The 25,117-nt window shown below is 44.5% G+C and overlaps 2 protein-coding genes across 6 annotated transcripts in view; both read right to left on the reverse strand.

Annotated features, from left to right (window-relative positions):
• The window catches only part of alpk1 (alpha kinase 1), an 859,869-nt gene that overhangs the window by 346,045 nt on the left and 488,707 nt on the right, over positions 1-25,117 (reverse strand). The gene's annotated exons all lie outside the window — the stretch shown is intronic.
• The window catches only part of LOC101886393 (mitogen-activated protein kinase kinase kinase 11), a 59,478-nt gene that overhangs the window by 6,247 nt on the left and 28,114 nt on the right, over positions 1-25,117 (reverse strand). For all 5 annotated transcript variants that reach the window (XM_087260231.1, XM_087260234.1, XM_087260233.1 and 2 more), the window contains exons 3-10: positions 21,061-21,241; positions 12,788-12,936; positions 10,601-10,776; positions 9,748-9,991; positions 7,316-7,423; positions 6,780-6,918; positions 6,551-6,657; positions 1,942-2,460 (exon numbers count right to left, since the gene is read on the reverse strand). In XM_087260231.1, the coding sequence (XP_087116357.1) occupies positions 1,942-2,460; positions 6,551-6,657; positions 6,780-6,918; positions 7,316-7,423; positions 9,748-9,991; positions 10,601-10,776; positions 12,788-12,936; positions 21,061-21,241 (1,623 nt within the window). The remainder of the gene's footprint in view (positions 1-1,941; positions 2,461-6,550; positions 6,658-6,779; positions 6,919-7,315; positions 7,424-9,747; positions 9,992-10,600; positions 10,777-12,787; positions 12,937-21,060; positions 21,242-25,117) is intronic.

A 25,117-nucleotide genomic window follows, 5' to 3' on the forward strand; every position in this document is an offset into this window, starting at 1 on the left:
CACTCTCCAACATCCAAAAATAAACTCTTGGTAGAGGATTCTGCTGCTCAACTTTTGGTCCAAGCTCTTGTTATTTCAAGGCTGGACTCCTGCAATGCTCCTCTAGCTGGACTCCCATCCTGCACTCTTAATTTCCTTTTACATTCCTTAAAAGCCTCTTTTAACACATTTCTAGTCTGTTTCTAATCATCTTTATTCTTTGCATTGTAATATTGTGCTATGTAAATAAATGCCTTAATCTTCTACAGATGATCCAGAATGCTAGAGTTCGGTCTGGTCTTCAAGACAAGCCCAAGAGAACCCACGCAACGCCTCTCTTTATCTCTCTGCATTGGTTAAGGGTTGAAGCTCAGATCAAGTTCAAATCACTGATGCCTGCTTACAGAAAAGCCATTAGGACTGCACCATCTTTCTTCCCCCGACTCCTGAAGGTCTACATCCCCTCCAGTAGCCTCACAAGCGCTACACCCTCTTACCTAATATTGGTCCTGATGGTCTACATCCCCTTCAGTAGCCTCACACACGCTACACCCTCTTACCTCCACTTGGTCCTGAAGGTCTACATCCCCTTCAGTAGCCTCACACACGCTACACCCTCTTACCTCCACTTGGTCCTGAAGGTCTACATCCCCTTCAGTAGCCTCACACACGCTACACCCTCTTACCTCCACTTGGTCCTAAAGGTCTACATCCCCTTCAGTAGCCTCACAAGCGCTACACCCTCTTACCTAATCTTGGTCCTGATGGTCTACATCCCCTTCAGTAGCCTCACAAGCGCTACACCCTCTTACCTAATCTTGGTCCTGAAGGTCTACATCCCCTTCAGTAACCTCACACACGTTACACCCTCTAACCTTCACCTGCTTCTAAAGGTCTACATCGACCTCCAGTAGCCTCACACACTCTACACCCTCCTTACCTCCACCTGCTCCTAAAGGTCTTCACCCCTTCAGGAGCCACCTTGTGGTACCATTGCAGAGAGGCTATAAGTCAACCTTCCAGAGCCTTTCCATGCACTGTTCCATGCAGGAGCAATGATCTTCCCATTCCCACTCGGACTGCAGACCTTGTGTCCTTCAAACCACAACTTTACGCAAGAACCTGAACCCCGAAGAATAAAACCAAGACCCCTCTTCTCTCTCCCAGCTTATCACACACCAACCCAAAATACTCCAAGTGTGCCTCAAACAGGTGAGTGGGCTTAACAAACCACCTGTAGAATCACTCTCTCAAAAACTCTAGCACTCTTACTGTAGCACTAAGTTACTTTGTCTGACTAGCACTTGTTGCGTGTATTGCCTCTTCTTGTTTAATCGCTGAATGCCTCCTCAATTGTAAGTGACTTTGGACAAAAGCGTCTGCTAAATGACTAAAGGGGGTCGCACACTGGCGGTGACGCGCAAATGGCAGTTTGGAGTATCGCACACTAGATGCTCACATTCGAGTGTTATTAATTTAAAACTGTTCAGATGGCGCTCTGTGGCACAGCAGAAATATGAACAGTGTCCTGAATTGCAGCTGGCTGCCACAAACAGCCGCCAACTTGCGGCGCTGGAGTGCCTACCTTAATAGAAATCTATGTGTAGAATTTTAAAATGCACAGCAATGCGTAGTGCGACGTGGTGCGTTGCCAAACAGCGCATCTGATGTGTGACCCCCTTAAATGTAAATGTCAAGCCCAAAATAATTCATACCCCTGCCAAATTCTGACTTAAAGATGCTTTTATTCAACCAGCAAGTTCTTTTAGCAGAAATTACACAGCTTTGCACTGAAGCCACTGCAAAACATTTGAAGATGGTTTTACAGCTCTTTCCTGACTTGAGCCACCACAATGTGCAGCCGCACATAATATAGGAGCCCTTGCAATCAGAATATCGCCAGGTGTATGAATAACTGTGGACTTGACTGTATACACACACACACACATATAAATATCTCACCCAGCTGTGAGGAACGTGTGCTGCTGCAAGACCTCCGCCTGCGCTCTCTGCTATGGCTCTGTCCGTCCATGTCCCCATTAGAGAGTGTGTTCTGGTCAGTGTGTGCTCTGCTAGCGCTGCGCTCTCTACCCCGTGGGTGCGGTGGCGGTGGCAGCTCCAGGGACTCCAGGAACGCCCGTGGCAGAGAGTCTGTGCTGAAGCTGATCAGGTCCCGCTCCGGAAGGTGTGCACGTGGCTCCGATAGGTGTGTGTGAGGCTCCAGCTCTGACAGGTGTGTACGTAGCTCTGGCTCCGACAGGTGTGTGCGCAGCTCTGGCAGGTGTGTGCGCGGCGAGGCCCGTGGCGGGGGGGTTGGCGGTGGCGGCTGCGGCTCCAGACTGCGGCCCAGAGCGACACACGCAAGCAGGGCACCGCTACTGAGCAGAGCAGAGTGTGTGTTCTTCACCGTGCAGGAGAGAGAGGGGCGATCAGGACGAGGAGAGGCACACGGAGAGTAGCCCTCCTCACTCTCTGAGCCCTCTGACACACACACACACACACACACACACACACACACACACACACACACACACACACACAGACAGACAGACAGAAAAAAAAGAGAAAGACAAACTTTGAAATAAGCTGATACAATACAGATACACAGAGCAGTGTGCTAGTGTGTATGGATTCTAGTGGTTTACAAGGACAGTATAGTGATGTGTCCTAATACTCCAGTATAGTGATGTGTCCTAATACTCCAGTATAGTGATGTGTCCTAATACTCCAGTATAGTGATGTGTCCTAATACTCCAGTATAGTGATGTGTCCTAATGCTCCAGTATAGTGATGTGTCCTAATACTCCAGTATAGTGATGTGTCCTAATGCTCCAGTATAGTGATGTGTGCTAATGCTCCAGTATAGTGATGTGTCCTAATACTCCAGTATAGTGATGTGTCCTAATACTCCAGTATAGTTAAGTGTCCTAATGCTCCAGTATAGTGATGTGTCCTAATACTCCAGTATAGTGATGTGTCCTAACGCTCCAGTATAGTGATGTGTCCTAATACTCCAGTATAGTGATGTGTCCTAATACTCCAGTATAGTGATGTGTCCTAATACTCCAGTATAGTGATGTGTCCTAATGCTCCAGTATAGTGATGTGTCCTAATACTCCAGTATAGTGATGTGTCCTAATGCTCCAGTATAGTGATGTGTGCTAATGCTCCAGTATAGTGATGTGTCCTAATACTCCAGTATAGTGATGTGTCCTAATACTCCAGTATAGTTAAGTGTCCTAATACTCCAGTATAGTGATGTGTCCTAATACTCCAGTATAGTGATGTGTCCTAATACTCCAGTATAGTGATGTGTCCTAATGCTCCAGTATAGTGATGTGTGCTAATGCTCCAGTATAGTGATGTGTCCTAATACTCCAGTATAGTGATGTGTCCTAATACTCCAGTATAGTTAAGTGTCCTAATGCTCCAGTATAGTGATGTGTCCTAATACTCCAGTATAGTGATGTGTCCTAACGCTCCAGTATAGTGATGTGTCCTAATACTCCAGTATAGTGATGTGTCCTAATACTCCAGTATAGTGATGTGTCCTAATACTCCAGTATAGTGATGTGTCCTAATGCTCCAGTATAGTGATGTGTCCTAATACTCCAGTATAGTGATGTGTCCTAATGCTCCAGTATAGTGATGTGTCCTAATACTCCAGTATAGTGATGTGTCCTAATGCTCCAGTATAGTGATGTGTGCTAATGCTCCAGTATAGTGATGTGTCCTAATACTCCAGTATAGTGATGTGTCCTAATACTCCAGTATAGTTAAGTGTCCTAATGCTCCAGTATAGTGATGTGTCCTAATACTCCAGTATAGTGATGTGTCCTAATACTCCAGTATAGTGATGTGTCCTAATGCTCCAGTATAGTGATGTGTCCTAATACTCCAGTATAGTGATGTGTCCTAATACTCCAGTATAGTGATGTGTCCTAATACTCCAGTATAGTGATGTGTCCTAATACTCCAGTATAGTGATGTGTCCTAATACTCCAGTATAGTGATGTGTCCTAATACTCCAGTATAGTGATGTGTCCTAATGCTCCAGTATAGTGATGTGTCCTGATACTCCAGTATAGTGATGTGTCCTAATGCTCCAGTATAGTGATGTGTGCTAATGCTCCAGTATAGTGATGTGTCCTAATGCTCCAGTATAGTAATGCGTCCTAATACTCCAGTATAGTGATGTGTCCTAATGCTCCAGTATAGTGATGTGTCCTGATACTCCAGTATAGTGATGTGTCCTAATACTCCAGTATAGTGATGTGTCCTAATACTCCAGTATAGTGATGTGTCCTAATGCTCCAGTATAGTGATGTGTCCTGATACTCCAGTAAAGTGATGTGTCCTAATGCTCCAGTATAGTGATGTGTGCTAATGCTCCAGTATAGTGATGTGTCCTAATACTCCAGTATAGTGATGTGTCCTAATGCTCCAGTATAGTGATGTGTCTTAATACTCCAGTATAGTGATGTGTCCTAATGCTCCAGTATAGTGATGTGTCCTAATGCTCCAGTATAGTGATGTGTCCTAATGCTCCAGTATAGTGATGTGTCCTAATGCTCCAGTATAGTGATGTGTCCTAATGCTCCAGTATAGTGATGTGTCCTAATGCTCCAGTATAGTGATGTGTCCTAATGCTCCAGTATAGTTAAGTGTCCTAATACTCCAGTATAGTGATGTGTCCTAATGCCCCAGTATAGTGATGTGTCCTAATGCTCCAGTATAGTGATGTGTCCTAATGCTCCAGTATAGTGATGTGTCCTAATGCCCCAGTATAGTGATGTGTCCTAATGCTCCAGTATAGTGATGTGTCCTAATACTCCAGTATAGTGATGTGTCCTAATACTCCAGTATAGTTAAGTGTCCTAATGCTCCAGTATAGTGATGTGTCCTAATGCTCCAGTATAGTTAAGTGTCCTAATGCTCCAGTATAGTGATGTGTCCTAATACTCCAGTATAGTGATGTGTCCTAATACTCCAGTATAGTAATGTGTCCTAATACTCCAGTATAGTGATGTGTCCTAATACTCCAGTATAGTGATGTGTCCTAATACTCCAGTATAGTTAAGTGTCCTAATGCTCCAGTATAGTGATGTGTCCTAATGCTCCAGTATAGTGATGTGTCCTAATACTCCAGTATAGTGATGTGTCCTAATACTCCAGTATAGTGATGTGTCCTAATACTCCAGTATAGTGATGTGTCCTAATGCTCCAGTATAGTGATGTGTCCTAATGCTCCAGTATAGTGATGTGTCCTAATGCTCCAGTATAGTGATGTGTCCTAATTCTCCAGTATAGTGATGTGTCCTAATGCTCCAGTATAGTGATGTGTCCTAATACTCCAGTATAGTGATGTGTCCTAATGCCCCAGTATAGTGATGTGTCCTAATACTCCAGTATAGTGATGTGTCCTAATACTCCAGTATAGTGATGTGTCCTAATACTCCAGTATAGTGATGTGTCCTAATGCCCCAGTATAGTGATGTGTCCTAATGCTCCAGTATAGTGATGTGTCCTAATGCTCCAGTATAGTGATGTGTCCTAATGCCCCAGTATAGTGATGTGTCCTAATACTCCAGTATAGTGATGTGTCCTAATACTCCAGTATAGTGATGTGTCCTAATACTCCAGTATAGTGATGTGTCCTAATGCTCCAGTATAGTGATGTGTCCTAATGCTCCAGTATAGTGATGTGTCCTAATGCTCCAGTATAGTGATGTGTCCTAATGCTCCAGTATAGTGATGTGTCCTAATGCTCCAGTATAGTGATGTGTCCTAATGCTCCAGTATAGTGATGTGTCCTAATGCCCCAGTATAGTGATGTGTCCTAATGCTCCAGTATAGTGATGTGTCCTAATGCTCCAGTATAGTTAAGTGTCCTAATACTCCAGTATAGTGATGTGTCCTAATGCTCCAGTATAGTGATGTGTCCTAATGCTCCAGTATAGTGATGTGTACTAATACTCCAGTACAGTGATGTGTCCTAATGCTCCAGTATAGTGATGTGTCCTAATGCTCCAGTATAGTGATGTGTCCTAATGCTCCAGTATAGTGATGTGTCCTAATGCTCCAGTATAGTGATGTGTCCTAATGCTCCAGTATAGTGATGTGTCCTAATACTCCAGTATAGTGATGTGTCCTAATACTCCAGTATAGTGATGTGTCCTAATGCCCCAGTATAGTGATGTGTCCTAATGCTCCAGTATAGTGATGTGTCCTAATGCTCCAGTATAGTGATGTGTCCTAATGCTCCAGTATAGTGATGTGTCCTAATGCTCCAGTATAGTGATGTGTCCTAATGCTCCAGTATAGTGATGTGTCCTGATGCTCCAGTATAGTGAGACAGCTGATGATTGTAAAGTGCTTTGGGTGTGTAGCCATAGGCAACTGCATACTTAACACAAACTTGTCCACTGCTTTGCAGTGAGGGTTTAGTTTAGGGGTAGAGGAGGAACACCACCAATACCAATGTGTGTGTGTGTGATTGTTTTTATTTGATTTAGTTGATGATTGTGTGAGTATGACTTACGTTTGTGTGTATAAGAGTGTGTGTGTGTACCGTTGTGGCTGGACTCTGGTGTCACTGGTATGTACTCCACAAAGTCCTCTTTTGAGTCTCCATTCTCATTACTGTCCACATCCAGGAGTTTAGCTCTCATAGACAAACTGACGCACACACACACACACACACACACAAGAGCATGTCACTATAGCAGTTCACATAAACACTGATGCAGTTAAAAAACGCACAAGCATGCACACACACACACACACACACACACACACACCTGTCCTGTGTAGTGAGTCTCAAGATTTTGGGGCTCTTGGGGTTCAGGTGTGTAGTGAATCTCTTCTCTCCATTGCTGTTCTTCAGAGGCAGAGACTCTGGCGACCACACTGAGCTCCACTTACTCTCACTGGGCATCACTGCAGAAAAAACACAGCTGAGACGCAGCAGCGCCAACGTGTGGACAGCACAGAAACTACACTACAAACTAAGATCAGCATTTTATTGGATTGTCTTTTTGTCTTGTTTCCAGTGGACATATATCTCAAAATCCTGAAATCAAGAAACATTTTCTAGAGAAGCAAAACATATTTTGTTGTTTTCAGAAATGAGGAGTCAAAATTAAGATCATTTCTCATTATAAGATGCTAAACAATCTGCCAATGGGGGAAGCAGAATTATGTTTATTTAACGCCAAAAACAAGATTATTATGTTTCAATTGAAAATGTACTTAATTTTGATATTATTTACTTTTTAAAACAAGCCTATATTATGTACAATGCTGTTTCTGAACACACACACACACACACACTCACGCTGTATGGCTCTGAAGCGCGGGCCGATGGATGGAGACCCCAAATCTGGAGAATTTCGCCTCTTCTCCAAACCCGGAGACGCTTGCACCGTGATCTTATGGATGAAATCTACAGCAGAAAAACACACACACACACACACACACAGACACACACACACACACACACACTACTTATAATCAAATCATGATCAACATTCACCAGTCATAAAAATGACACACATGTCCACGTGGCTGAACTGACGATACAGCAGAGTTTGACTAAAGCTCTATTCAGACGGCTCTAGTTTTTGAGTCACAGTTGTTTTCAGGTGACCTCTGTGGTGTGTATTCAGATGGGATTAGCATTTGTGTGTGTGAGTGTGTGTGTGCATTTAACATGTAGGCTTATAAAGTGTCATGGATTATAAAATAATCTACAACGATATATCCCATCCAGCCCTAATCAATCCTAATTAAAATGCTTTCAAATTTGAACACAGCCATGTCTCACCCTGGGTTAGACGTCTCATTAAGTCATCAAGGGCGCTTCCATCATTATTTTTAAGGGGTACATAAATGTGTGTGTCATCAGCATAAAAATGGAAATCTACCCCACATTTATACAAAATTAACCTTGCAGTTAAAATATAATCATATTTACAGGAGAATAAAATGGGGCTGAGAACAGAGCCGTGATGAACCCCACATCAGTGGAGGAAAATGTCTGTCCAATATTAAAGGGCAGCAGTGATGCTAAATCAGGGTATATGCAGGATCCTAAAGGTAATACAAAACCTTTTGAAGACCTTTTAAAGACCTTCTCAGAATATTTGAAGACCTCATCGCCACTTCTTATTTAATCAGTATTAAACCTTTAACTTAATAATGAGTTGCTAATGAACAGTTGTGCTTAAATAAATGAATGGAGCACAACAATAACATTGACACCGCTTGAACTCAATTTAAAACCCTCTAAAAACAAGATTAAGACTTTTTAATTCCTTGTAAGGGCCTAAACTTTCTCATGATTAATTGATCAGCTTTTAGGACTTTTCAAGACACTGCGGACACCCTGTAAATCAGTGAGGGTGTGCTGTTTGCACAGCAGTGTGTGTAGCACTGGAGTGACAGAAACACAACAAATCTCTTCTCTTAAATTTCCTGATGGTAAAATATGATCCAAATCTCATTGAGACGTAGGAGTGCGGTTTCCCCTCCCACTGAGGTTTCACGCTCAGAATCGCTCACGTTTGGATTTACTAACAATAAACTGAACGTGGGAATGTGCGCAGCTCCACGGCAGCTTTCTGGCTGGCGTACGCACATTTTTTGTGCGTGTCTGTTTTATTTGCATTGGCGACTCCTAGAGGCAGTTGTGTTAAATTCCTCTCTACAAAGTGTCTGAGCCGTGCAATGGCAGCTGTATGAGACGGGTTCATCTAGCAGGTATATAAGGTTTCCATACCATACATTTGACCAGCTAAACATTAAAGCGCAATTTGCAGCGGTCGCCTGTTTTCAACAATGTAATCTGAGCTATCTACCGCATGCACATTGCTATAAAGACACTATCTGAAGATGAATTTGCATGCGTGAATCAGAAACATTTCCATTCAATAAATGTGCAAATAAAATATGATGCACAGACTTATTAATGATTCCTACTTGTCTTTCTCGTGATAAATAGAAGGCAAAATCTGATATGTAGCGGGGGAAAAAGAAGAAAGAGTTCATCAGACGCTGGATTCGAACAGAGTTTATGCTCGAACGTGTCAAAACATGTTAACATGCGACTTACGAGCTGCGCCACTGAGACTGTTAAGAGTTCTGCAACATTTCACACCTATTAATCACACTATTTCTCTTTAATTCACTCAGTGCGATGTTCAGACCCAACTGTGTTAACCGCATCAGCTAAACTCTCCCACTCTATTTTTTTCTTTTGTTGTTAATTCCGGAGAACAAACTTGCAAATAACACCGCTTTTCTCCGGTCTACCTCTGAAAGCAGCACCTCCAGTTCACATTCTGTTCAAAGTTTCACTTCTTGCTTGCTTTTGCCGTTGCTTTTTCGTTGGGTTTTGCCAAAGTAGCGTCATTAGCATATTCATACGGGGGAGGAGTCAGGGAGGGGTTTTATGCTCGTGCATGTTGCGCTCAGTTTCACGTTCACTCGGATGTACAAAGAGAATATGCGTGTGATTCAGCGTACGCAGTGTTTCATACATCTGAATTTTTTTCTGAGGCCCCTGGATTAGCAAATATACCGTGATTAAAAGCTCTGTTCAGCGCCCTGTGATCAGCTGCAGCTCAGGAACGAGCTCATGAGATTGACACGCTTCTAAAACAGAGCTTGTTAGAATCCCCACAGCCACATAGTGTCAGTAAACGTGTGTGTGTGTGTGTGTGTGTGTGTGTGTGTGTGTGTGTGTGTGTGTGTGTGTGTATAGCTGACCCTGAGGCATGCTGATCTTCTCTCCGTTCTTCCCCTTGAGCTTGTGCTTCTTGAAGGTGCCCTTGCGCTTCTTGACGTTGGGTCTGTGGTTGTGGTTGAGGTTGAGGATGAGCAGCGAGAGCTCGCGCTCGAACACCTCCTGCTCCCACTGGGCCAGCTGCTGCTCCCGCTGGCGGAGGAACTCCTCATGAGACTTCTGCTCCAGCGCTGCTCGCTTCAGCTCCTCCTCACGGCAGCGCAGCTCCTACACACACACACGCACACACACAAGATTACTGTATTAATATGAACTAAAAACACTGGTTAAGGGCGGCACGGTGGTGCAGTGGTTAGCACTGTGGCCTCACAGCAAGAAGGTCGCTGGTTCGAGTCTTGGCTGGGTCAGTTGGCATTTCTGTGTGGAGTTTGCATGTTCTCCTCGTGTTGGCGTGGTGCTCCGGTTTTTAACACAGTCCAAACACATGCGCTATAGGGGAACTGATGAAGTAAATTGGCCATAATGTATGTGTGTAACTGGGTGTGTATGGGTGTTTCCCAGTACTGGGTTGTGACTGGAAGGGCATCGGCTGTGTAAAACATTTGTTGAAATAGTTGGCGGTTCATTCCTCTGTGGTAACCCCTGGTTAATAAAGGGACTAGGCCAAAATGAAAATGAATGAATGAATGAATGAATGAAAGACAGTGGTAAAGGATGTATAGAGCAGTCTTGGATCAGTTCACAGCTCTTCATGACTCGAGTGGGATTCAAGTCTAATATAGTGAGGTAAGGCAAGCGTCCTGCTGATGTGATGGTTAAGGGTTTCATCATCTCTCTGGGGGTAAAATCAGTGTATACTGCGCGTGTGTGTTGCACCTTCTCTTTGGCGCGCAGCTCATCGAACATGTCCTGGATCTCCAGCTTCCAGTCCTCCTGCAGCGAGTGAAAGGAGTCCTGCGGCATCTCGTACATCACCTGCTCCTCCAGAGCCGTCAGCTGCTCCAGAATACAGCCGAAACTGGGCCGCCGGTGCGGATCCTGATCCCAGCACTCTGCGCACACACACACAGGCACACACAGGCACACACAGGCACACACAGGCACACACAGGCACACACACACAGTGAGAGAGGAAAAAGTCAAAACACACACACAGAGAGACAATGAAGTGGGATGGATGGATGTAATATATTTATAAAAAAATTGAATAAGTGAATGAGTGAGGGAGTTTTTGAGGGAGTTTGTGAATGAGTGAGTGAGTGAGTGAGTGAGTGAGTGAGTGAGTGAGTGAGTGAGTGGATGGACATATGAGTGAGTGATTGAGTGAGTGAGTGAGTGAGTGAGTGAGTGAGTGAGTGAGTGAGTTTGTGAGTGAGTGAGTGACTGACTGACTGACTGAATGAGTTTGTGAGTGAGTGAGTGAGTGGATGGACATATGAGTGAGTGATTGAGTGAGTGAGTGAGTGTGTTTGTGAGTGAGTGAGTGAGTGAGTTTTTGAGGGAGTTTGTGAGTGAGTGAGTGAGTGAGTGAGTTTGTGAGTGAGTGAGTGAGTGAGTGAGTGAGTGAGTGAGTGAGTGGATGGACATATAAGTGAGTGAGTGAGTGAGTGAGTGAGTGACTGACTGACTGACTGACTGAGTTTGTGAGGGAGTTTGTGAGTGAGTGAGTGGATGGACATATGAGTAAGTGAGTGAGTGACTGACTGACTGACTGACTGAGTTTGTGAGTGAGTTTGTGAGTGAGTGAGTGGATGGACATATGAGTAAGTGAGTGAGTGACTGACTGACTGACTGACTGAGTTTGTGAGTGAGTTTGTGAGTGAGTGAGTGAGTGAGTGACTGAAAGAATGAGTGAGTGAGTTTGTGAGTGAGTGAGAGAGTGGATGGACATATGAGTGAGTGAGTGAGTTTGTTAGTGAGTGAGTTTGTGAGGGAGTTTGTGAGTGAGTGGATAGACATATGAGTGAGTGAGTGAGTTTGTTAGTGAGTGAGTTTGTGAGGGAGTTTGTGAGTGAGTGGATAGACATATGAGTGAGCGAGTGAGTAAGTTTGTGAGTGAGTGAGTTTGTGAGTGAGTGAGTGAGTGAGTAAGTGAGTGAGTGAGTGAGTGGATGGACATATGAGTGAGTGAGTGAGTGAGTGGATGGACATATGAGTGAGTGACTGAGTGAGTGACTGACTGAGTGAGTGAGTGGATGGACATATGAGTGAGTGAGTGAGTGAGTGAGTGAGTGGATGGACATATGAGTGAGTGACTGAGTGAGTGACTGAGTGAGTGAGTGAGTGGATGGACATATGAGTGAGTGAGTGAGTGAGTGGATGGACATATGAGTGAGTGACTGAGTGAGTGACTGACTGAGTGAGTGAGTGAGTGGATGGACATATGAGTGAGTGAGTGAGTGAGGGAGTGACTGAATGTGTGGATGGACAGATCAATAGATAAGATGTATATGGACAGATGGATGGATGAGTGAGTGACTAAGTGAATGGATGGACAGATGGATGGATGAGTGAGTGGATGGACAGATGGAGGAATATGAGTGAATGGACAAATGGATGAGCGAGCGAGTGGATGAACAGATGGATGGATAAGAGTGTATGGACAGATGGATAGATGAGAGAGTGACTAGGTGAATGGATGGACAGATGGATGGATGAGTGAGTGACTAAGTGAATGGATGGACAGATGGAGGAATATGAGTGAATGGACAAATGGATGAGCAGGCAAGTGGATGAACAGATGGATGGATAAGTGGGTGAATGGACAGATGGATGAATGAGTGAGTGAGTGAGTGAGTGAGTGAGTGAGTGAGTGAATGAGTGAATGAGTGAGTGAGTGAGTGAGTGAGTGAGTGAGTGAGTGAGTGGATGGACAGATGAATGGATAAGTGAGTGGATAGACAGATGAGTGAGTGAGTGAACAGCTGGATAGATGGATGAGTAAGAGAGACTAAGTGAGTGGATAGATGGATGGATGGATGGAGGGATGGAAGGATGAGTGAGTAAGAGAGTGGGTGAGTGGATGTACAGATGGATGGATGAGTAGATGGACAGATGACTGACCGGACATGAGCTGAGCGAAGGGTTCAGGGCAGGTTGAAGGGATCGGCAGGGTCAGTTTGTTCACAGCGACTCCATAAGCAACAGCCAGACCATCAATCCCTCTGTAGGGAGCCTCTCCAGTCAGCAGCTCCCATAATAACACACCATAGCTACGGAGAGAGAGAGAGAGAGAGAGAGAGAGAGAGGGAGAGAAAGAGAGAGAGAGAGAGAGAGAGAGAGAGAGGCCCACAGCAGTTTTATATAGCCGTCTAATTACAGCGTACACAAACACACACAAACACACACACTACAGCGCTCCCAGGAAGACCTCAAACTGCAGAAATACTGCCATCTCTGAGTCGAGACGTGCAAATTAGACGAGAACATTTGATTTATCCCTGCAGAGGAAAAAGGTTTTAAGGGAAACGGTGAAGCGATACGCCTAATCTGTGTCTGTGAGCGATGAATTTAAAGCCAGTTAATGTGCGCGCAGCATTAGCATTCAGCCGAGCTGGAGAGAAATGAGCTGCTACACACAGACTTTCATTAGGGACCGAGCACCGAACGGTGCAAGGCCCTATTGGAATTGCTCCGTTTTTTATTATTATTATTCCGCCCCTAATCGGGGCATTTTTGAGGGTCTAAACATGCCCGAAAACTCATGAAAATTTGCACACACACCAAACGCGGTGTAAATGGCTTGCTGATATAGGTCTCGGCAGTGGGCGTGGCAAAATGACTCGACAGCGCCACCTAGAAAAATTAAACGGACGAGCCCCCGATATATGAATCACGCACATGCACGAAAATCGGCACACACCTCAAACATGCCAAAACATACGAAAAAGTCTCTTGGAGCCATATCTCAAACCCAACAGGAAGTCAGATATTTTTAACTTCCTGCGGCGAAAAAGTGGCGTTTTTGCCATTTCCAGGTGTTGTACTTTAACGAACTCCTCCTAGGGATTTTATCCGATCGACACCAAAATTGGGTTTTGTCATCTAAAGGCCTTGGCGATGTTAAATTGCGAAGCTTTAGAGTTTTCGTCGATGGGCGTGTCTGTGGCGGCCTCGCAAACTTTGACGATTCGCCACAAAACAGGAAGTCGTTATAACTCGGGCATGCATTATCCGATCTGCCTCAAAATTCACACGATTGATAACAGTCCTGACCTGACCAGGTTTACATGCCAATATCCAGATATAGTTACAGCGCCACCTGCTGGCCACAGGAAATGACATGATTTACTGAGTAACAAACTCCTCCCACAAATTTTATCGTATCACTACCAAAATTGGGTGGTGTTATCTGAAAGGTCTAGCGATGATATATTGTAAAGATCTTGAGTTTTCGCAGAGGGGCGTGTCCATGGCGGCATGACAAACCTCAACGTTTCGCCATGGAACAGGAAGTCCTTATAACTCAGCCACACAATGTCCAATATGCCTGAAACTTCACATGATTAATGAAATTCCTCTCCTGAACATATCCCATAACAATATTGAAGTGGACATGGCAAAACGACTCGATAGCGCCACCTAGAAAAATTTAACAGACGAGCCCCCGATCCACGAATCACGCACATGCACGAAAATTGGCACACACCTCAAACATGCCAAAACATACGAAAAAGTCTCTTGGAGCCATATCTCAAACCCAACAGGAAGTCGGATATTTTTTACTTCCTGCGGCGAAAAAGTGGCGTTTTTGCCATTTCCAGGCGTTGTACTTTAACGAACTCCTCCTAGGGATTTTATCCGATCGACACCAAAATTGGCTTTTGTCATCTAAAGGCCTTGGCGATGTTAAATTGCGAAGCTTTAGAGTTTTCGTCGATGGGCGTGTCCGTGGCGGCCTCACAAACTTTGACGATTCGCCACAAAACAGGAAGTCGTTATAACTCAGTGATGCATTATCCGATCTGCCTCAAAATTCACACGTTTGATAAGAGTCCTGACCTGAACACGTTTACATGCCGATATCCAGATAAAGTTATAGCGCCACCTGCTGGCCACAGGAAATGACATGTTTTACACTGTAGCAAACTCCTCCCACAAACTTTATCGTATCAGCACCAAATTTGAGTGGTGTCATCTGAAAGCTCTAGCGATGATATATTGTGAAGATCTCGAGTTTTTGCAAAGGGGCGTGTCCGTGGTGGCATGACAAACCTCAACGCTTCGCCATGGAACAGGAAGTCCTTATAACTCAGCCACAAAATGTCCGATCTGCCTTTAAACTTCACAAGGTTGATAAAAGTCCTCTCCTGAACACATCCACATAACAATATTGAGTCAGTCATAGCGCCACCAGCTGGCAGAAGGTAGTTTGGCTCATAACTTAGCCACACAATGTCTGACCTTCCTGAAACTTCACATGGTTGATTAAATTCTTCTACTGAACGCATCTACATGCCAATCTTGATTCAGTGATAGCGCCACCGACTGACAGGATGAAGTTTGGCATAAATCTGTGATTTTCTCTGGTTCTTTATATATATTGGCTTAAATTAATATTGTTCGCTGCTCTCTGTCATCCTGAGGCCACCGGGCGGCGGTGAGCCCGGGTGCGAGGTCCCTATCATCGCTGCTTGCAGCTTTAATTTGTAATTATGATTCATTACAGAATTGTGGGAACATTTCAAGCATTTCTATTCAATTTATTCAAACAGACAACTAAAACTGTAAAATATTATACAACAGACGTAACTTACAGTAAACTGAATACATTATTAATGCAGAAGAATGAAAACTACCTAAATGTGATAAGAAAGATACTAAACTTGTTTAACATTGTTCACACTTATTTATACCACAACAGAGTTGATGATACTGACGATCACAGAGTTGATGATATCAGATTGACAATATCAGAGCTGACGATATCAGAGTTGATGATACTGACGATGACAGAGTTGACGATGACAGAGTTGACGATAACAAAGCTGACGATAACAGAGCTGACGATAACGGAGCTGACGATAACGGAGCTGTCGATAACGCAGCTGACGATAACAGAGCTGACGATAACAAGATTTAACGATAACGGAGCTGACGATAACGGAGATGACGATAACAGAGTTGACAATAACGGAGTTGACGATAACAAAGCTGATAACGGAGCTGACGATAACAGAGCTGACCATAACAGAGTTGACGATAACAGAGTTGACGATAAAAGAGCTTACGATAACAGAGCTGACGATAACAGAGCTGACGATAACAGAGTTGACGATAACAGAGCTGACGATAACAGAGCTGACGATAACAGAGCTGACGATAACAGAGTTGACGATAACAGGGTTGACGATAAAAGAGCTGACGATAACGGAGCTGAAAATAACGGAGCTGAAAATAACGGAGTTGACGATAACGGAGTTGACGATAATGGAGTTGACGATAACGGAGTTGACGATAACGGAGTTGACGATAACGGAGTTGACGATAACAGAGCTGACGATAACAGAGCTGACGATATCAGAGTTGATGATACTGACGATGACAGAGTTGACGATGACAGAGTTGACGATAACAAAGCTGACGATAACGGAGCTGACGATAACGGAGCTGACGATAACGCAGCTGACGATAACGCAGCTGACGATAACAGAGCTGACGATAACAAGATTTAACGATAACGGAGCTGACGATAACGGAGATGACGATAACAGAGTGACGTTAACAGAGTTGACAATAACGGAGTTGACGATAATAAAGCTGATAACGGAGCTGACGATAACAGAGCTGACGATAACAGAGCTGACGATAACGGAGTTGACGATAACAGAGTTCACAATAAAAGAGCTGACGATAACGGAGCTGAAAATAACGGAGTTGACGATAACGGAGTTGACGATAACGGAGTTGACGATAACGAAGTTGACGATAACGGAGCTGACGATAACAGAGCTGACGATAACAGAACTGACGATAACGGAGTTGACGATAACGGAGTTGATGATAACGGAGTTGATGATAACGGAGTTGACGATAACAGAGCTGACGATAACAGAACTGACGATAACGGAGTTGACGATAACGGAGTTGACGATAACGGAGTTGATGATAACGGAGTTGACGATAACAGAGCTGACGATAACAGAGCTGACGATAACAGAGCTGACGATAACGGAGTTGACGATAACGGAGTTGACGATAACGGAGTTGACGATAACGGAGCTGAAGATAACGGAGTTGACGATAACGGAGTTGACGATAACAGAGTTGACGATAACGGAGTTGACGATAACGGAGCTGACGATAACAGAGTTCACGATAAAAGAGCTGACGATAACAGAGCTGACGATAACAGGGTTGACGATAACAGAGTTGACGATAACGGAGTTGACGATAACGGAGCTGACGATAACGGAGCTGACGATAACGGAGCTGACAATAACGGAGCTGACGATAACGCAGCTGACGATAACAGAGCTGACGATAACAAGATTTAACGATAACAGAGCTGACGATAACGGAGATGACGATAACAGAGTGACGTTAACAGAGTTGACAATAACGGAGTTGACGATAATAAAGCTGATAACGGAGCTGACGATAACAGAGCTGACGATAACAGAGCTGACGATAACAGAGTTGACGATAACAGAGTTCACGATAAAAGAGCTGACGATAACGGAGCTGAAAATAACGGAGTTGACGATAACGGAGTTGACGATAACGGAGTTGACGATAATGGAGTTGACGATAACAGAGCTGACGATAACAGAGCTGACGATAACAGAACTGACGATAACGGAGTTGACGATAACGGAGTTGATGATAACGGAGTTGATGATAACGGAGTTGACGATAACAGAGCTGACGATAACAGAGCTGACGATAACAGAGTTGACGATAACGGAGTTGACGATAACGGAGTTGACGATAACGGAGCTGAAGATAACGGAGTTGACGATAACGGAGTTGACGATAACAGAGTTGACGATAACGGAGTTGACGATAACGGAGCTGACGATAACAGAGCTGACGATAACAGAGCTGACGATAACAGGGTTGACGATAACAGAGTTGACGATAACGGAGTTGACGATAACGGAGCTGACGATAACGGAGCTGACAATAACGGAGCTGACGATAACGCAGCTGACGATAACAGAGCTGACGATAACAAGATTTAACGATAACGGAGCTGACGATAACGGAGATGACGATAACAGAGTTGACAATAACGGAGTTGACGATAACAAAGCTAATAACGGAGCTGACGATAACAGAGCTGACGATAACAGAGTTGACGATAACAGAGTTGACGATAAAAGAGCTGACGATAACAGAGCTGACGATAACAGAGTTCACGATAAAAGAGCTGACGATAACGGAGCTGAAAATAACGGAGTTGACGATAACGGAGTTGACGATAACGGAGTTGACGATAACGGAGTTGACGATAACAGAGCTGACGATAACAGAGCTGACGATAACAGAACTGACGATAACGGAGTTGACGATAACGGAGTTGACGATAACGGAGTTGATGATAACGGAGTTGACGATAACGGAGTTGATGATAACGGAGTTGACGATAACAGAGCTGACGATAACAGAGCTGACGATAACAGAGCTGACGATAACAAAGTTGACGATAACAGAGTTGACGATAACAGAGTTGACGATAACAGAGCTGACGATAACAGAGTTGACGATAACAGAGCTGACGATAACGGAGTTGACGATAACGGAGTTGACGATAACGGAGTTGACGATAACGGAGTTGACGATAACGGAGCTGACGATAACAGAGCTGACGATAACAGAGCTGACGATAACAGAGCTGACGATAACAGAGTTCACGATAAAAGAGCTGACGATAACGGAGCTGAAAATAACGGAGTTGACGATAACGGAGTTGACGATAACGGAGTTGACGATAACAGAGCTGACGATAACAGAGCTGACGATAACAGAACTGACGATAACGGAGTTGACGATAACGGAGTTGATGATAACGGAGTTGACGATAACGGAGTTGACGATAACAGAGCTGACGATAACAGAGCTGACGATAACAGAGCTGACGATAACAAAGTTGACGATAACAGAGTTGACGATAACAGAGCTGACGATAACAGAGCTGACGATAACAGAGCTGACGATAACAGAGTTGACGATAACAGAGCTGACGATAACGGAGTTAACGATAACGGAGCTGAAGATAACGGAGTTGACGATAACGGAGTTGACGATAACAGAGCTGACGATAACAGAGCTGACGATAACGGAGTTGACGATAACGGAGCTGACGATAACGGAGCTGACGATAACGGAGCTGAAGATAACGGAGTTGACGATAACGGAGCTGACGATAACGGAGCTGACGATAACACAGCTGACGATAACGGAGCTGAAGATAACAGAGTTGACGATAACAGAGCTGACGATAACGGAGCTGACGATAACAGAGTTGACGATAACAGAGTTCACGATAAAAGAGCTGACGATAACGGAGCTGAAAATAACGGAGTTGACGATAACGGAGTTGACGATAACGGAGTTGACGATAATGGAGTTGACGATAACAGAGCTGACGATAACAGAGCTGACGATAACAGAACTGACGATAACGGAGTTGACGATAACGGAGTTGATGATAACGGAGTTGATGATAACGGAGTTGACGATAACAGAGCTGACGATAACAGAGCTGACGATAACAGAGTTGACGATAACGGAGTTGACGATAACGGAGTTGACGATAACGGAGCTGAAGATAACGGAGTTGACGATAACGGAGTTGACGATAACAGAGTTGACGATAACGGAGTTGACGATAACGGAGCTGACGATAACAGAGCTGACGATAACAGAGCTGACGATAACAGGGTTGACGATAACAGAGTTGACGATAACGGAGTTGACGATAACGGAGCTGACGATAACGGAGCTGACAATAACGGAGCTGACGATAACGCAGCTGACGATAACAGAGCTGACGATAACAAGATTTAACGATAACGGAGCTGACGATAACGGAGATGACGATAACAGAGTTGACAATAACGGAGTTGACGATAACAAAGCTAATAACGGAGCTGACGATAACAGAGCTGACGATAACAGAGTTGACGATAACAGAGTTGACGATAAAAGAGCTGACGATAACAGAGCTGACGATAACAGAGTTCACGATAAAAGAGCTGACGATAACGGAGCTGAAAATAACGGAGTTGACGATAACGGAGTTGACGATAACGGAGTTGACGATAACGGAGTTGACGATAACAGAGCTGACGATAACAGAGCTGACGATAACAGAACTGACGATAACGGAGTTGACGATAACGGAGTTGATGATAACGGAGTTGACGATAACGGAGTTGATGATAACGGAGTTGACGATAACAGAGCTGACGATAACAGAGCTGACGATAACAGAGCTGACGATAACAAAGTTGACGATAACAGAGTTGACGATAACAGAGTTGACGATAACAGAGCTGACGATAACAGAGTTGACGATAACAGAGCTGACGATAACGGAGTTGACGATAACGGAGTTGACGATAACGGAGTTGACGATAACGGAGTTGACGATAACGGAGCTGACGATAACAGAGCTGACGATAACAGAGCTGACGATAACAGAGCTGACGATAACAGAGTTCACGATAAAAGAGCTGACGATAACGGAGCTGAAAATAACGGAGTTGACGATAACGGAGTTGACGATAACGGAGTTGACGATAACAGAGCTGACGATAACAGAGCTGACGATAACAGAACTGACGATAACGGAGTTGACGATAACGGAGTTGATGATAACGGAGTTGACGATAACGGAGTTGACGATAACAGAGCTGACGATAACAGAGCTGACGATAACAGAGCTGACGATAACAAAGTTGACGATAACAGAGTTGACGATAACAGAGCTGACGATAACAGAGCTGACGATAACAGAGCTGACGATAACAGAGTTGACGATAACAGAGCTGACGATAACGGAGTTAACGATAACGGAGCTGAAGATAACGGAGTTGACGATAACGGAGTTGACGATAACAGAGCTGACGATAACAGAGCTGACGATAACGGAGTTGACGATAACGGAGCTGACGATAACGGAGCTGACGATAACGGAGCTGAAGATAACGGAGTTGACGATAACGGAGCTGACGATAACGGAGCTGACGATAACACAGCTGACGATAACGGAGCTGAAGATAACAGAGTTGACGATAACAGAGCTGACGATAACGGAGCTGACGATAACAGAGTTGACGATAACAGAGTTGAGAAAAAACAAAGCTGAACAGGAGTTGAGCGTTTCTCACCTCCAGACGTCGCTGCCTTTAGAGAAGGTGGAGGATTTGATGACCTCTGGTGCCATCCAGGCGTAGGTGCCCGCCGTGCTCATCTTGGTGGTCTTGTGCCACTCCCGCGCCAGCCCAAAATCTGTGATCTTCAGCGTTTTGCCCTCGATGCTGCCCTTCTCTATCGGCTCAGCCAGCAGAACTGAGACAGAGGAGAGAGGGAGACAATCAATCAATCAATCAATCAATCAAGCAGTCAGTTAATTAATCAGTCAGTCACATGGTCAATCAGTCAAACAGGTAACTTGTTAACCAATCAGTCAATTACTTAATCAAGCAGTCAGTAAGTCTATCAATCAAACAGTCAGTCAATAATTCAATAATCAATCAATCAGTCAGGCAGTTAAGCAGTGTTAATCTATAAATCAGTCTATCAGTTATTTCATGAACTAGTCAAAGTCAATCAAATTTTAAATTATTCAACAATTAATCAATCAGTCAATCAAACAAGCCACCAATCAATCAATCAATCAATCAATCAGCCAATCAGTTAATCAATCATTGAGTAAATCAATCAGTCAATCAATCAATTAAACTGTCAGTGAGTCAATCAGTGAATCAATCAGTAAGTCAATTAATCAGTTAATCAACCAATGAACCAATCAATTAGATTTAGTCAGTTAATCAATCATTCACCAGTCAATCACACAAACAAACAGCAATCAATTACATTCAGTCAATCAATGAACCCGTCAGCCAGCCAATCAAACTATCAGTCAATGAACCAGTCGATCGATCAATCAATCAATCAATCAATCAATCAATCAATCAATCAATCAATCAATCAATCAATCAATCAATCAATCAATCAATCAATCAGATATCAGAGATTCACTGGACAATGGTTACACATAATATTATTAATTTTCTGACAATACAGCACCACTACACAGACCAGAATAATAATCTCATCAAACTACAGCACAAGACACACACACACACACACACACACACACACACAGATATATACAAATAGTTTGAGACTACAGCTGCACATTCTGTCTGAAGCTGGATCTGTGTTATAATCTCCTCTAAATTAATTTTAAAAACTCGCAAAGAACAAGAGATGAACTGGCTGCCTGTCAGTGTGTGTGTGTGTGTGTGTGTGTGTGACGTCAAAGCAGTTGCAAAAAGCTGCAGAAGAGGGAGAGCTTTGTGCTGGACACACACAACACTAAAACACACACACACACACACACACACACACACACACACACAGTCAGCAGGGCCTAAACGGGCCCATTTGTGCTGTGGTAAATATTTAGACACACACACACACACACACACACACAGACACACACACACACACAGAGAGTTCTGGACACTGAAGGAAATGTGGAACGAAACTGCAGAAGAAGAAGTGAAACTCTTTAAACTGATTCAACATCCAACCAGAGGAATCCGTCTCAACCAGAGACCACACACACACACACACACACACACACACACACACACACACACACAGACACACACACACACACACACACACACACACACACACACACACACACACACACACACACACACACAGACACACTCTATATCTCTCAAATACACACTTATACATAAACACATGCATTCTCTCGCTCTCAAACAGTAACACAAACTCACATTCTCTGTCTTGAACACACACACACACACACACACACACACACACACACACACACATATATATACATACACACATAAATGCATTATCTTTCTCAAACATACACTCATACAAGACACTTACTCGCGCACACACACGTACACTTTCAAACACTCGCTCATGCACTCCCTCTCTCAAACACACACAGAGACACATGTTCTGTCACACACACACACACACATTTAGTCTCTCACACACACATATATAGTGTCACACACACAGACTTCGTCTCTCTCTTTCTCACACACTCATATTTCCGTCGGCTGCTCGTCTACAGGAAGTGACGCAAATGAAGTCGACAAAATTCTAAATAAAACTGAACTGACAGGAATAAAGATTTCACAGTCTTCAGTTCTGTTAAACACACACACGCGCACACACACACACGCACGCACGCACGCACGCACACACACACACACACACACACACACACACAGCACGATCCTCAATAACATCAGACTAACATGGGTTCTGCATTTATTTAATTTGTGTGAGTGTGTATTAGTGTGTGTATGTATGGCTGTGTGTGTGTATGTATTAGTGCATGTGTATACATAGATGTGCGTTTATGTTTGTGTGTGTGTGTGTGTGTGTGTGTGTGTGTGTGTGTGTGTGTGTGTGTGTGTGTGTGTGTGTGTGTGTGTGTGCGTTCAGTGTTGCAGCATCTGAACATCAGTCCTCAATGCTCTACAATTATACGCCCGCTGCAGGAATGCAACCACACGCTGGACGCCTCGGCAACAACAGCAGACGGTAACCACAGCAACCGGCTCTGTTTGTTGTGTTGCGGATGCCGGTGAGTCAAGGCTGTGCCACCAATCAGAGCCAGCTCCGTCACCTTCTCTCTGTCCTTTCTGTGTGTGTGTGTGTGTGTGTGTGTATGTGTGTGTGTGTGTGTGTGTGTGTGTGTGTGTGTGTGTGTGTGTGTATGTATGTATGTGTGTGTGTGTGTGTGTGTGTGTGTGTGTGTGTGTGTGTGTGTGTGCGCTGCCAGACAGTCTGTATGTTGTCCAAAGACAAAGGCTCATTCTTCTCAGGGAAAACCCCCGCACCAGAGTCCAGACAGCCAGAAACTACCTAGCAACCACCATAAGCAAACCCTAGCAACCACACACAGTGCATAATCACCCCAGCAACCAACCACAGCACATAGCAACACCTCAGCAACCAACCACAGCACACAGCAACACCCCAGCATAAAACCAAAGCAACGCCCTAGCAACAAACCACAGCGCACAGCAACACCCCAGCAACAAACCAAAGCAATGCCCTAGCAACCAACCACAGCACACAGCAACACCCAAGCAACCAACCACAGCACACAGCAACACCCCAGCAACCAACCACAGCACACAGCAACACCCCAGCAACAAACCAAAGCAACGCCCTAGCAACCAACCACAGCGCACAGCAACACCCCAGCAACAAACCAAAGCAACGCCCTAGCAACCACACACTGAAAACCACAGCAACAAAACATGGTGAAAAGCAACACCCCAGCAACCAACCACTGCACACAGCAACACCCAGCAAAGAACCAGAGCACACAGCAACACCCTAGCAACCACATATAGTACACAAAACACTCTAGTGACCACATTTAGTGCACAAAAACACCCTAGCAACCACATAGTACAGAGAAACACCCCAGCAATCAAACATAATGCAAAAAAAACCCCAGCAACCAAACAGTGAACAGTAACACCCTAGCAACTAAACAGTGCATAGAAACACCCCAGCACCACCCACAGCAACACCTCAGCAACCAACCACAGCACACAGCAACATCCCCGCAAACCACACATAGTGGAAAAAAACACCCCCGCAACCACTTACAGCACAAAGCAACACCCGGCAACCACAACTGGCGCACAGCAACACCCCAGCAACCACAAAAAACAACACCCCAGCAACCAACCAAAGCACACAGCAACACCCCAGCAACCTCACACAGTGCATAGAAATACCCCAGCAACCACACATAGTGCATAGCAACACCCCAGCAACCACACATAGTGCATAGCAACACCCCAGCAATCACACATAGTGCATAGCAACACCCCAGCAACCACACATAGTGCATAGCAACATCCCAGCAATCACACATAGTGCATAGAAACACCCCAGCAACCACACATAGTGCATAGCAACACCCCAGCAACCACACATAGTGCATAGCAACACCCCAGCAATCACACATAGTGCATAGAAACATCCAGGCAACCACACACGGTGCATAGAAACACCCCAGCAACCACACATAGTGCATAGCAACACCCCAGCAACCACACACGGTGCATAGAAACACCCCAGCAACCACACATAGTGCATAGCAACACCCCAGCAATCACACAGTGCATAGCAACACCC

The sequence above is a fragment of the Danio rerio genome, chromosome 7 (genome assembly GCF_052040795.2).
Source record: "Danio rerio strain M-AB ecotype USA chromosome 7, GRCz13ab, whole genome shotgun sequence".
Lineage (NCBI taxonomy): Eukaryota > Metazoa > Chordata > Actinopteri > Cypriniformes > Danionidae > Danio > Danio rerio.